Below are 15789 nucleotides of genomic sequence, written 5' to 3'. Positions count from 1 at the left end.
AACATATTTATACACAATCCCTTTTTCCCAGAACATAGGGTTCCCCTTTCTCACTTTGCATAAGCCCTAGAGTCCTTTCGTTAACGGAACATGAATAACTTAAAGTTCTTTGCGTGAACAATGATAATCCCTTTTAGCACAATTCCATAACAGAACAAAAGTTTACTTTACCAGGGACTGTGGAATTACTTGGCCTTCTCTATACTTATCTTGGTAGAGAAGGTCAAGACAAGTGTAGAGAATACCTCCGTCTCACTGGCTATGCTCCTATTTAATGTCATCTAAGAGAATCGAACGGTGGGCTCAGACACGACTCGCCTCCTTTGAAGTAAATAGCTCTGGCTCGACATGACTTGTCAATCTGCACTGGGCCTGTAAATCACTTGATTTGATAATTAAATGTCTTTCTTTTATGTTAATCTAATGACTTGCCTGAATTTATTCCTATTGCACCGCTAAAACATAAAAGGTGGTTACGACTGCAATTGAAATTTAGTTATTTTATGAATTAAGTATTTAACGAGATTATCTAGGAGTTATATAATAGTGTACCATTCTGAGTGTGAATTCCCCGATTTTGAGTTATTCTCTGGTCTAGGATTTAGGGTGGCACAGCATAATATAAATTTTCTCTAAATCTGAAAAGGAATTAGCACCAGGAACGAAACAAAGGAATTGCTGTTATCCAATGGCAATCCCTTTGTCTTCCTTATTTTGATCACTATTGTTAATTTAAATGGCAGCCTAGAATTGAAGCAGCGACAGCAAGCGAATATTAAGGTTAATAATAAGCAATATGAAACTATACAAAAAAAAGATCAAATAAATATTACAAAACTTAACAAATCATACAAAGAAAGTAGATGAAGTACAGATATGGAAAATGAATGGCAAAACATTAAACAAATAGTAAAACACGCAGCATATGAAGCCATAGGAATAAAACAGAAAGGACGAAGAACCTGGAACCCAGAAATAGAATCTTTAAGAAGAAAGAAAAAATGGTTAAACGACAAAACCATAGGAAATGAAACAGAATATAAAAGAATCAGAGCAATAACAAGAAGAGAAACCAGGGAAATCAGAAAACAAGACTGGGAAAAATTTGTATTAAGATTAGAGTATGACACAAATGGACCTCAACTAAAGAGCTATAAAATCATAAAAGAATGACTCAAGAAACAAAGGATAATCTACAATTAAAAGGCCCCCCTCCACAAAAAAATGGACCAATCACTACACTCAGCTTCTAAACAATAACAATCAAATTGAAATAAAACAAGTAATAAGTCAAGAAACAAATGAAGAACCAATACAGTTAAATGATCTAAAGAAAATATTAGAAAAACTAAAAAATAGAAAAGCTACAGGAGAAGATGAAATAAATTCAAAACTATACAAATACAGCTCTAAAGTATTTCAATTATGATTAATTAAATTTCTAAACAGAATATGGGAAGAAGTAAACATTCCACAAGAATGGAAGACAGCAATAGTCTTTCTGTTTCCTTCAAAAAAGGAAACAGAAAGGATTGCAGATACAGAGGAATATCTTTATTAAATGCATCCTATAAAATATATCTAGATATAATTAAAAGTAAATTAACATCACGGGCTGAGGAAATTATTGGAGAAGAACAATGTGGCTTTAGGAAAGGAAGATCCTGAACAGATCCCATATTTACACTCAAACAAATTATAGAAAAAAGAATAGAATTTAACCTGCCAACATATACAAGCCTTCCTGGATTATTATTATTTGACACCTCCAGGGAGTCCAAAGACTCATCGAGCGATTATGAGCAAGCATACGATCAAATCAACAGAACAAAATTAATAAATATACTGTGTGAAGTGAAAGCTCCACCTCAAACCACAAAAGCAATAGCAAATATAATGGAAGAAAGCTATGTTAAAATTAATAATGAAACAACTGAAAAAATTAAAACCAATAGAGGTCTCATTCAAGGAAGTGGATTATCACCAATACTCTTCTATATATATATATATATATATGGAAGAAATTTCAAGAGAATGGAGGAAAAACAAAATCATAGGAAATAAAGAATTAACCAGACTATTATATGTCTGGTTAATGCATGCTGACAATCAGGTTATTTTTGCTGAAAATGACCAATTACAGAAAAATCTACATGTATTGAGCAAAACAATAAAACAGTATGACATGAAGATCTCAATAAATAAAACGAAATCAATAGCATTTCATGGTAAAGAAATTAAAAGATGCAAACTAGTCATCCGCAACGTAGTAACAGAACAAGTGAACAAATTTAGATATCTAGGAAATTACATAAGTCCCAATGGAGAGATCGACATTGCATATAAAAAGCAAAAATTCCTAGTAATTATTGGAACTTTGAATAGACAGTTCAGTAAACAGCTAGAACAACCCAAATAAAACTATATAAAATAATAGCCGAACCAATTCTGAAATATGGCAGTGAAATGTGTACTTCGGGAGAACGAGATAAAAGACAAGTGGAAGCTGCAGAAATGAAGTTCCTAAGACCACTCGCAGGCTATAAAAGAATAAACAAGATAAGAAACAAAGAAATAAAACAATTATCCATAATTAACAGAAGACATCACAAACTATAGAATGACCTGGAAAAACCATATAGAAAGAATGAATGAGGACAGATGACCAAATATTGCCTGGAAATATAAACTAAAGGGATGCCGATCAGGAGGAGATGGGTGGAAGACTTTTTAAACCCATGAAAATGTTACAGGCAAACAATTGCCTAATATGGGAAGCCAAGAAGAATAAGATATACATATATATCAGGGGCATATATTCTGAGTATGCTAGGTTGTGGTGCATACCCATGGAATAGCAGTATCATCAATATTATATTTTTGCATTTATTGCTGTTAAAGATTCCTAAAATTAAACATAATATAATAATGCTTCATGAAGAGGACACACCGATGCATAAACATTTCATCACGTTCGTGTTAATAGCCAGGTTGTGTGGTCACAATTATGGACATCTTTGAACAGATGTAGAGATGGCCCAGCAAGTCAAATTCTTAGCATTCAAGTGGTTTTAAACCTTAAAGCACCAAGAAGGCAAGGCAGGGTGTGCACTGAGACAATAGCACCCTGAAATCAGTGGCTGTGATTGGTTATTGTCATCCAATCCAATTGAAGGTTGTCATTTGTCATGAGATGCTTTTTTTGTTTTCTGAGTTTCATCTGTTTTGCATGCATGTAGTGTGAACTGACATATTTAGAACACTGATATAAGTAATTTTCTTTAAAGAATTTATAACTTTTTTTCCCTATACTTACAATGGGAAACAGTGTTGATGATTACTGAATGTCCTATTTTCTGCCAGAGCTTTTGCAGATGGCATGATTATGGTCAAAGGAGGTGGAACTTGTATAAATAAGGAAGTAAATTGAGTTATTTCTGCCTTTCTTTGGTTCACTATGGAAAAATAATAATTTTCCAAATGATTACTTTTTCTGATTTCCCTGCAGTTATCTGGCTTGTGTTTAAAAATCGTATTTTATAAAATCATTAAACAAGCGCCTCCGTAGCACAGTTGGAAGAATGCCGGTACCTTGCGCCCGTCGATTGGAAAAGGCCGAAGTTCGATTCTTGTCTTGATGGGAGGAATTTTTATATGGATTTTTTCAGTTGAAGGTGAGTTAGTCGATTTCATATGGAGGTAGCAGGTTTTTTCCTCCTGGAAACTTGGATTTTTCATCCCGCATTAAGACAAATCAGCCTTCAGTGCACATGCAATTTACAGACAAAAAATGCTAGTGGTGGTAGGCAGCACATGGCGTAGGTGTTGGATGGAAGTGGTGGAAACAGAGAGCTGTAGAGTAGGTGCCCTTCCTCAATGAGTCTTTGGACTCCTTGGATGTGTCATGAAATAATAATTTCGCTACTCTGAGTAGGCAAAACAAATGACAAAAGAAGTTAAGGCTGGCCTGGTTGGCTGAGTGGTTAGCCAAAAGGCTGCGAGTTCGAATTCCGCCATGGGTATGGATGTTTGTGGTTGTCTGTGAAAATACTAGTGGTGGTGGGCGGTAGATGGCATTGGTGTAGTTGTGGATCGTTGTAGTTGGTGGATTGAGTCGTGGAGGCATAGTTGTCACGTAATAATAATAATAATATCAAAATTCAAATTATCCATGTTTCACTCTCGTATTTGCCAGTGATAATCTAATCTCACCATGAAGTGTAAACCACTTGATCTTCTCACATAGGTGGTACATGTGAAGCATGGTTATTGTTCATTTGACATTTATGCTTTCCATATTTAAAATTATATTAATTGAACAACTTAAAGTATTCAAAGTTATCCTACAGTTAATTGCATTTGACCAATTTAGATGAGCGATGTCCTACTCTAAAATCTTGCATCGATAAAAATGTAGTCATAAGTCAAATTGATGTAAATTTTGTATCATTGGTTGCATAAGCGCCACACAACAGCATACCCAACTTAAATTGGCATGCAGTGCCACTGATTTATATATACACACAACCTCTGCTACAAAAATTTCCAGGACTTATTTAACATATATACTTAGGAGGTTATAGAAATGTATCTTCTTTGAAATATTCTCTTCCTGCATCAGTACTGTGTTCCTACCATTTTTCCCACTTTTCAAAGCATCTCTGAAACTCTTCTGATGGTTTTGATTTGCTTTGTTGCATTCTGTCAGAGTCACATGAAAAGTAATGCCTTCAGTGTGTTACTGAGGTATGACAGTGATGAGTTGAGATGGAGAGATAGAATCATGATTGGTATGCTAGCAGAGTTATGTGAGGAGAAGGGAGTACAATTTGTGGATGTATGGCATGTTTTTGAGGGAGAAATGGAATTTCACAGGTGGATGGGTTGTATTTGAATAAGTGCACTGGGTAAAATGCTGCTCGATGGAAGTACAGTGTGTTATACAAGTAAGAGATCAAAAGTAAGAAGTGAAGTGAAAGACTAGGAGAGTATTACAGAAGTGCTTGACAGTGAAACAGAGTAGTGTGAGAGAAAAAGAGAGAACTGGAATGCAAGAGGAACAGGGGAAGGGGGGGGTGGACGGGGTGGACCGGGAGACATAGTGAATGTGTGTATGGAGATGGAATATATTGCGATGTAGGTGGGGAAGTTGAGACTGGGCAGATATATGTGGAAAGCTGTGATAAAGGTGATTGGACAAGGGCAGGTGAAGTGGGGAAATAACTACAAGTGTACTTCACTACACTACAAAGCACTATAACCAGTCTTGTCCAAGTCACTTGACAGGACTGGTTATAGACCTAAAAATGAACTGTTGGATTTGTTTACCAGAAGTACCAAAAATGCTAGAAGTATCAGAAATAAGGAAGATGAAATGGTTTCACTGATTGAGCTTATTCTCCTCAAAATTGTTGGAACAAGTGAAACATGGCTGAATGAAGATGATATCCTGATGGGGATAGAGAATTTTTTGTGAGGATAGAAAGGAGTAAGGAAAAGGGGTTCTGCTGATGATAGCAGGGGAATCAAGTCCACATAAAGTAGACATGAACGAGGTAAATAGTGGCAATGGTTTTGAGGAAGTGTGGGGTAAGATGGAAGTTAACAGGAAGAGATATTTATTTCATGTTATAGGTCAGGGAATGGGGAGAGTGATGATGAAGAAATGTATGAACAACTTAGATTAGTGAACAAAGGAAGGGTACTTTTTAATGGGCAATTTTAATTATGGTGGTATAGATAGGAATGAAGAGATAGCATTTGCAAATAAGGAAAACGAATTTCTCAAGTTTTTGAGAGATAACTATCTCAGGCAGCATGTAAAGGAGGGCACGCGAGGATCAAGAGTTTTAGATCTGATCATTTCATCAAAGGATGTTGTGAGTGGGGTTTTGCACTTTTTCTCCAGTTGGTGACCCTTGAGAATTGACTAGTCAGCGATTCGGGCATGCCTTTGATGCCCGAAGTGCAATAATGTAGTTTCTGAGCTATTAATATTAGCTATTCTATTAAGCTTTTAGATACTCTGTAGTAAGTTGTTATTGAAATTCAGGTCTTGCACAGGACTCGACAGACACTCTCTCCCACTCACTTGTGATGTATTGATTTTTCCAGCTGGTGAATAGCTGCAGACAGGACAAAATAGAATATTTTTTATTTAATAAAAAATAGCTTCTAATAAAGAAAACACAGATACCCTGTCACTGATCGCTTTATTGAAACTATTATGGGCTTACTGAGACAAAATTAAAATATGGGGAATCTTGGGCAAGTAAATTTTTTGTTGTGTTGAGTTTTTGCATAATGTGTCGAGCCTTGGTCTTGCATTATCTACAGAATGAAGTGCTTGTACAAGAAAAGGTTCAAAGTACCAGCCTAAATTGGTGTGCATCAGTTACCAATAAAATGACTTCTCATTCCTGGGCAGTTCATCCTCCCTCCTCTCCCCATGAACTCTGTCATGGAATAAGTGAGAAATTAACTACTCATTTTCCAGCTCATCAAGTAGATATAAGCTTTTTTTGTTGTAAATCCTATAAAGACTAATAGTCTTTAGTACATTATAATTTGCTATAGACTGTTAGCATATAGTCCATTCATATTAGTATTGTGGTGGAGAACTAAGGGTTAAATAATCTAGAAATCCTGTTCTATAAGATTGAACATGGAACTTTTTGAAGCCATTTCAGATCTTTAGTAAACATGGTGTTGATCTTACACTGGGTGATCAGAGGGTTCTTGCTTCTCATGCTAGATATGGAGTTCATTGGAATTAAAGATATTAAATTTTATACCGTTTCCTTGAAATGCGTGAAACACTGTGTCCTAATCATAATCGAACAGACTGCATGCTTATCTCCAAGTTTTGGGAAGTAATCACCATAAATTGTTCATAATTTATTATTATTTTTTTTTTATTGCTAATTATTATTTTTTTAATTCCACAACTATACCTGGCCTGGTTCCTTGGAACTTTAATAGTGTTACTTCCTGCTTGTTCAGCTGTGACTGAGACGTGAAAGTATGACTCATGTTTGATTCGTGTTAATATTTTGAATGTTTTAACCAGTTGTTTTGCTCTCCCCTTGAATGATTGATGCTCATGTTACAGTGAGCAAAATATGTCGAAGTTGTAAATAAATTCTAATTTCCTGCATTAAACTGTTTTTTAATAGTGTCATTATATCTACTTTTGTTACTCCATTTTTTATAAAACATGGAGTAACAAAGCAACTCTTGCTAGCTGCCTTCCAATGCATGAGTCACAAAACTTGTTACCTCGCATTATTAATGTGATGCTCACTTTTAAATACAGATTTAGCAGTTAGTGTGAATGAATGCTAATATTTTATGTATATATCTTTTCTGATCAGGTAGATAAGGCTAATCAAAAGAGAAATTTGCTGGATCTTGTCAGATACTATATGGAAGAAAGAACTCCAAAATGCAAAGTGAAACAGCAAAGAACACTGGAAGAGCTTTTTGAAAATACAAGATTAAAGTTAAAATTCAAACAAAATGAATGTGACCAGCAGAAAAAAGAGAATGAGTTAGGGAATGAGAAAAAAGTGTCTAGTTTTTCACATGTTTTTATGGTTTCTGCTCTCAGAGGAGATGGAGTAGATAAAATAAAGGTAATTTCCAAAAGTTTTAAACTGATTTCCAAAATTGTCATTACAAAAATTTTATTCAAAAAGTAGATTTTCTTTTTTTTAAATGTGACTTCCGTTTGTGAACCAGTTCCAAACTTTTTGGATACATTAATACAATGGTGGGACAAAATTTGTTCATCATCATCATCAAATTCCTGCCATGTACCCTCAAGGGGTGTACAGGATATGAGAGTACTACATGAAAAAATTACATCATTACTAACTTCCTATCTACAATTTTCCTCCAAATCAGTCTGTTACTTGTCAAGACTCCAACATTATCAGATCTTATATTTCTATCGTCTAAAGCACTTTGTATCGTATCAATCCACCTATATCTTGGCCTTCCTCTGTGTCGTTTTGCTGCCACCCTGGCAGAGAACACTTGTTTTGCTAATCTTTCCTCTCCCATTCTGTTTAGGTGACCATACCACCTGAGATTAGCTCTAACGCATTCCTGGATGCAGACAATGTCAAGTTCTTTCCTAATATCCTCGTTTTTAATGTGATATTGCCATTGATGCCATCTGTTCACGCCTCTAATCTTTCTCAAGACTTTCATATCTGCGGTCTCTAGTCTTTGGTCAAGTGTTTTACTTCTGACCCAGCTCTCAGATCCATAAGTTAAAACTGGTTTGAACACTGTCTTGTATACAGCTAATTTAGTGTTCCGACTAATTTCTCTCTTATTCCATATGAATTTATTCAATTGACTTCCCACCATACCAGCTTTGCTGATTCTGTTGTCTATTTCTATATTTAATTTACCATCTTCAGTAAAAATCGTGCCTAAGTAGCTGAAATGTTTTACTTGTTCCACAGGTTCTCCATTCACAACACATTTGACATTTTCAATGACTCTGCCTATTTTCATTGTCTTTGTCTTTTTATTGCTGACCTTCATACCATATCTATTACAACAGCTATTCAATTTAGTCAGAGAATCTTGAAGACTTGTAGCAGATTTATTTAACAAAATTTGTTTTATTTTTCTATTTTTTTAAATACTTTTATTTATTTATAATTTTTTACATAATCTGGAAACCATGATCTAGAGACCTAGCATGGAAGTTTTTCACATTACTTGAGGCATTCATTAAGTGAAGCATTGTTCTTCCACCAGGCGAAGACATTATCTCCCATCTAATCTCCCATCTAAAGACATTTACAAACATCCATGCCTACGGTGGGATTTCAACATGCATCCCTTGGAGAGTGAGTAAGCTAAGTGCTCAGCAAGATTTGCTGACAACATGTTTCAGATACACCAAAATTGCCGAACATCCCTTTGTTCTTTGTATGAAAATTATTACAAGCTTTAGGCATCAAGGTAGACAATATGTCACGAATGCTACTAAATGTGTTACTACCATGGTATGTCTTTGCACTCTGTCATTCATCTTCTTTTTGCAGAGGTTAGTTAAAAACATCCCCCCCCCCCAACACTGTCTACCAGTAACTCTTTCAAATATATAAATTTATAAATATAAAATATAAAACTCATAAATACTTGTCTGTATTTATATCATTCGAACCATTTGCTGTTCAAAATCAGAATTTTCCGTGGGGTTTATTGTTGTCTTTTTAGATAGCATAATATTGAATGTGATCCCATGTGAATAAGTAACTATGCTGCTAATCTGCATGCCATAGAGCAGGCATGGGCAACCTTTCCTAGTTCGGGGCCAAATTATCATTCTGTCTCCGAGTCAAGGGCTGGACCAAATCATTAAATAAAATAAATTAACCTTCTTCTTCTTCTTCTCTTCCGTCTAAGATGGGTTGAGTCTTCTCTTGAGCAGGATCTTCCAGTCTTCTCTATTCCTTGCTGTTCGAAAAAGTTCCTTATATGTTCTGCATCCCGAGATGTTTTTTATTAATTTCAGCTAGGTAATTCTTGGTCTTCCAGGTCTTTTTTCAGTAGGAAAAGTATTGATTAGGACGTTAGGAAGTCTGTCTGCATCCATGCGTACAGTGTGTCCAAACCATCTCAGTTGTTTTCTAATTTTTTCTATTATTGTCTTTTTATACAATAGTTCTTGTCTGACTGTGATGTTTGTTTTCTTTTCTATCCAACTTGTTCTATTTATTTTTCTTAAGCATTTCATTTCAAATGCCAGCAGTTTTTTCTCCTCTCTTTTTTTTAACTGTCTACGCTTCTGCTCCATAGATGACTGTTGGTATAATTATTGCTTCATATAATTTGATTTTGGCTTGCTTAGATATCTTGTTTGTTTTCCAGATTTTCTGTAATTTTCCCATGGCGGTCCATCCTATCACTATTCTGTGTTTGATTGTTTTGAGTTCATCTATTGTTTCTGTTAGTTTTGATCCAAGGTATATGAAGTTGTCTATTTGTTCTCCATTTAGGGTGGCTGAGATGGTAGTTCCGTTCCTCCCTATTTTCATCACTTTTGTCTTTTGTATATTTATTGTCATGTCATATGTTTTACAGGTTTTGTTTAGCTTGTTGATTCAACTTTTGTAGTTCATTTGGGGTTCTTGCAAGAAGGACAAGATCATCTGCATATTTGATATTATTTATGTTTAAACCATCGACATTGATTCCAGGCTCATTGTCTATTGCCTTCTTTACAACTTCTTCTAGATATATGTTGAATAGGGATAATGGGCATCCTTGCATTACTCCTTTTTGGATCTCTATGGGTTCTGTTGTGAGTGTGTCCTTTTTAATTATTGCATTTGTTTTAGAGTAATATTTTATCAGAAACTGTATTATACAGGGTGTTCGGGATAAATTTGACATATTTATAATTAATTATATTTTTCCGTAAGTTACATGTATTAACACACACTTCTCTTCATTTAAAAGTTTGGACCCTTCTTCATTCATATACAAGATGTCAGAAAGGATGGATAGCTGGAACCCACCTGAATCATGGAAGAGAATAACTTGTATCATGATGATTCGTGCCCGCCATCAAAATAAGGATATTACGACTGCTGCCCAATGCTCCCTGAATACAGTAAAAACAATCAGGCATGAACTAGAGACTTGCAATGGTGACTACGAGGATGTAGCAAGAAGAAAGATCCCTAGCAGACGATCTGATTGCGTTCGTACAGCAGAATTCCTCGCAAATCTGCAGGAACAGGTGTTGAAGAACCCTGGCATTGGAATTCGGGCTTTGTTCGTGGAGTTGCTAACTGTAGTCAAGCCCTGGATAACAAGGGTAGCCAATGGTAAGCCGTATGTATGGCAGCAGGATTCGGCCCCTTGCCACACCTCTGGGAAAAGTCAAAAATGGTTGTCTGAAAATTTCTACGACTTCACCAGTCCAAATGTTTGGCCTCCAAACTCCCCAGACCTTAACCCCATGGATTATTTTGTATGGGGCGCAGTTGAAAAAGACACCAATCGCACTTCCAGTAATACAAAAGCCCAGTTAATGGATAAAATTAAAACAGTTTTTGCGGCCCTTCCCAGGGAGACTGTAGCATCAGCTTGTTCGAGGTTCTGAAGCAGAATTGAAGCTGTGATCGATGCTAATGGTGGTTATTTTGAGTAAATCTTGTTGATAGTATTGTAATTAACTCTGCCTGTAATGTTTTTTTGTCAATTCATTAAATTTAATAGATACAAAGAAGATTTTCTTTTTCCTTACGAAACTGTCAAATTTATCCCGAACACCCTGTATATTTGTCTATTGCTTTTTTCTAGTAGGATTTTAAGAAGGATTTCTCTATTGATGTTATCGAAAGCTTGTTTAAAGTCCACAAAACAACAATATAGTTCTTTATGGTCTTCCCAGCTGAGCTCTGCTAGTTGGTGCAATGTGAAAATTTGGTCTATTGTTGAATAGTTTCCTCGGACACCAGCTTGCTTTCTATGCCTATCATTTCTTCATAGGTGTTTTTTAATATATTTTGTATAATTCTTATGAATATTTTATAGGTGTGAGGGAGTAAATTGATTGGTCTGTAATTTCTGCAGTCTCTTTTGTCTCCTTTCTTGTATATTGGGATGATCTTTCCAGTTCTCCAGTCATCTGGGATCTCTCTCTCCTGTTTGTTGTATTTTATTGAATAGGGTTGTTAAATAGTCTATTGATATGCTGCCTCCATATGACCACAGTTCAGTAGGGATAGTATCAATGCGTGGTGCTTTATTGTTTTTCATCTGTTTTATTGCGTATCTAACTTCTTGTAAAATTTTTGGGTGATCATTATTTTCTTCTATTGTTGGCATCGTAGTTTTGTTTCCTTGGCGGAAGATAGTCTTAAAATGGTTTGACCAGATTTTTCTTATATATTCAATATTCCCGGTTTCAGTCATCTTGTTGTTTATCATTGTTACTGCTTTTGCTGAGAAAAAAAAGCAGTAATTTCTCTTACAGTATCATGGAAGACTTTTAGGTTGTTTTTTTGTTGGTATGCTTCTCGGCATTTCTTAGCTTTTTCTTCTAACCATTTTTCTTTGGCTTTTTTGCGTAGGTTATCAACTTTATTTTTTAGTGCTCTGTATTTTTCTCTATTCTCTTCACTGTTTTGTTGGTTTACAAGTATCTTGGCCTCTCTTTTCTCTTCTATGGTAGCTATGATTTCTTCGGTTATCCACTGTTTGTTTATTTTGGGTTTGGAACCTAGAGTGTCTTTTGCAATTGATAACACTGTTTCTTTTCCTTCTTCCCAGTATTTTCCGCTGTTTTGGAAGATGGAGGGTTTTAATTTCATGCACATCTGTTCTAAAAATCGACTTCTGCTTGAGCTATCTTTTAGTTTTGATAGGTTAATGTTTTCTTCTTTTCTGATATTGTTTTTCCTGTTGGATTTTATCTTCACGTTGGCAGTTAATATTTCATGGTCAGTGTCAAAATCAAAACTTCTTAATGTTCATACATTATTTACTGATTTTTTTCCATTGTTTGTTTATGATGATATAGTCTATGCAGTTCTTTATATTACCATTTGGGGATGTCCATGTATATTTATTATTAGGGCATTGATAGAACAATGTGTTTGTAATCATTAGATCGTTTGCTTTACAGAAGTGGAGTAATTGTTCTCCTCTGTTGTTAAGCTCTCCGTATCCAAATTTCCCCATCACATCTTTTTTGTCTGCTATGAACTGTCCTATTTTAGCATTAAAATCTCCCATCACTATCATGAGTTCTCTATTTTTGGGATTATCCATTTCCTGTTGTAGTTCTTCATAGAAATTTTCTATTTCTTCCTCTGAATGGTTACTGTCTGGTGCATATATTTGGATTATTTTAATTGTTTGATCTTTTTCTTTTGCTTGAAGTTTGGCTGTGATTATTCTAGGAGACACTGGGTTTATTTCAATTACTGAGTGTGTAAGTTTCTTTTCAATTAATAATGCAACTCCTTCTCTGTGTATGTTATCTTTTCTTCCTGAGAAGTACAGTCTTCCTTCTGGTAAATCCATGAATCCATCTCTGCACCAATATGTCTCTGATAAACCTAAAATACTCCATTTCAGCCTTTTTAAATTTTCGTGGATTAATTGCAATTTTCCAGGTCGGTATAGTGATCTTATGTTGAGGGTGGCTACATGTTTCACATCCTTGGCTGACCACATTGCTGATTTCTCACCTACTCTATGTGGTCTTCGAGTAGGCGCGTCGGTTGTCCTGTATGCAGTAGCACTATCTTGATTTGTAGACTTTCTCCTGCTCATGAAAGTTACTGGCATAATAATGTAGCCAGCTTGCCATGCCTCTGCTACATCCTTTGGTCCACAACTCTTTATTCAGAGCAACCCATTTGGGTTTCCCCATCCACCACCCGGGGGACGCGCCTGGTAGGAGTGTGGTCTCCCCCAAGAATTAATATTACCGTATTTTCCAGTGTATAAGATGCTCCTATGTATAAGATGCACCCGAGAAATTTAATACAATTTTCTGGAAAAAACCTAAACTTTAAAGTATGATTTAAAAAAAAAATGGATAAAATAATAGGTAATTTTTAATAGTAAACTGACCTTTCAGAAACCTGCAAAACCCATGTCACTGTCATCTGACTCTTCTCTATCATCATTAATTTCTTCTCTTTCTTCTTCCTCTTGTTCTTCATCATCTTCATATAAGAAATGATCTTCACTTCCATCAAGGGCGTTGCTAATTCCACATTTCAAGAAAGATTTAACAATAATTTGTTCATTCATTTTCGACCAAGATGTCTTAACCCACTCGCACACTTGAGAGATTGATGACCATTTCAGGGCACCCTTTGGTGTTAGCTGATGCACACCGGCATTCATCATCCACTTGTTCCACTCTTCCCTCATAAAGAATTTAAAGGGTTTGTTTAAAGATACATCAAGTGGCTGCAGTTGTGATGTAAGTCCTCCTGGTATGACAGCCAATTCAGTATTGCACTCTTGGAATTTTTGTTTGATTGAATCCTTCAGATGAGCCCAGAACTGATCAAATACAATAAGAGCTTTCTTCTTTAGTAGTGCGCCATTCCTTCTTTTCCATACTTTATCTATCCACACTTTCATCCATCCAACCTTTTTCATGCATATGTACAATCAGTCCTGTTGGTATTTTTTCTTTAGGCAGAGTCTTCTGCTTAAAAATTATCATTGGCGGCAGCTTCGTACCATCAGCACAACATGCAAGAACTACAGTGTAGTGTGTTTTTTCGTGTCCACTGGTTTTGATTGTAATGCTTTTCTCACCTTTCTCAGCTACAGTTCTATTTGAGGGAACATCAAAGGTTAGGGGCGTTTCATCGATATTGGCTATCTGTCCTATTTCAAAATTGTAATTTTTTCGATGTTGAATCACATATTTATGAAAAGAAATAATTTTGTCTTCATATTCTTTTGGCATTTTTTGACTGATTTTTGTTTTTGTACAAAGTCCACTGCATTTCATGAAACAGTAACACCATGACACACCACCTTTAAAATCTTCAATGTTACGCTCACAGGCTTCTTTGACTGCATGTGTACGATTCATTTTTGTTGAAATGGCAATGCCATTTTGCTGATTTTCTTGCACCCTATTTCAAAACTTTGGTCTCTAGTTCTGGCCACTTCGCAATTTTTCTACGTTCCGTGCGCTTTTCATTATGCAAATTGTACAAAATCTCCTGACCATGCCAAGTTCTAATCATTTTTTCTGTAGGCAGAGGTCCAAAATGTCTTTCAGCTTCCCTATTCCTGTGTTCTTCCGCATATTTTACAACCTGCAATTTATAACTTGAAGAATATGAATGTCGCCTGTTTTTTTCCATCACTAAAATCAACTGTGAAATATCAAACTGAACATAAAATATCTCAACACGACAACTCAATACTGATAAACATCGGTAACTAATTACTCGGATAAGATATTATTAAACTTGAATAGGGACTCCCTGTTCTTAGCCAATGACGTGCTAGAAGTCACGTGAAGGTCACACATCAATTTGATTGCACCATTAACCACCTACAAAGATCTTGGAACATAAAAGGGAGTGCATATGACTTTGAAAAGAGGAAACAATCTTTACCTTCATTATATAAGACGCACCCCATTTTTAAGATGAATTTTTAAAGTAAAAAAGTGCATCTTATACACTGGAAAATACGGTAAATGAATTAAAACAAGTTGCTACTTCATATTTCATTTATTTATAATATAATGGTTTGGTATAAAACTCTACATAAATTTTATAATATAATGAACGACATAACAGTTTAATGTGAAGATTGATAATCAATATTGATAATCTCTTCAACTAAGAGATTATCAATATTGATGTTAATATTACTTAAGGATAATCGCATAGAATTTTCGGGTTTTCGTCTGATATTCTTGTCCGAATTTTTGATTTATTGTATTTCATCCTCAAAAAAAACTGTTCACACATATGTGTGCTGCTGAAAAGACAAATGATTTTTCTTGAAAAGGCATGTAAATTTGTATATTTTTCTTCCGCCAAATAAAATTTATAAAAATTCGTCAAAGCAGTGTTGTTAAATTGTGATTTTAGCACTAATTCTGCCTGAAGCTCAGTAAGTTCCATCTGTAAGTTTTCTGGCACATCAGCATCCATTGGATGAGCAAATATAGCGAATGTGGAGTCTTTGTTTTTTGAAGTCGGCAAACCTTGTATCAAATTGCTCTATTGCTCAAATTGCCTTCAGTTCATCTCCATAACA

General features: G+C 35.3%; 1 protein-coding gene across 2 annotated transcripts in view; it reads left to right on the top strand.

Moving 5' to 3' along the window:
• The window catches only part of LOC150092910 (GTPase Era, mitochondrial), a 178329-nt gene that overhangs the window by 101816 nt on the left and 60724 nt on the right, over window positions 1-15789 (top strand). For both annotated transcript variants that reach the window (XR_016550443.1, XM_090413965.1), the window contains exon 8: window positions 7374-7634. Coding sequence is in view for 1 of the 2 variants with exons in the window: in XM_090413965.1 (XP_090270091.1) it covers window positions 7374-7634 (261 nt within the window). In the remaining variant the exon portion in view is untranslated. The remainder of the gene's footprint in view (window positions 1-7373; window positions 7635-15789) is intronic.

This window comes from Typopeltis vanoorti, chromosome 24 (assembly GCF_054136105.1).
Source record: "Typopeltis vanoorti isolate ZY-2024b chromosome 24, IOZ_Tvanoo_1.0, whole genome shotgun sequence".
Classification (NCBI taxonomy): domain Eukaryota; kingdom Metazoa; phylum Arthropoda; class Arachnida; order Uropygi; family Thelyphonidae; genus Typopeltis; species Typopeltis vanoorti.
Note: the sequence above shows the minus strand (reverse complement) of the source record. Positions and strands in the feature narration are given on the sequence as shown.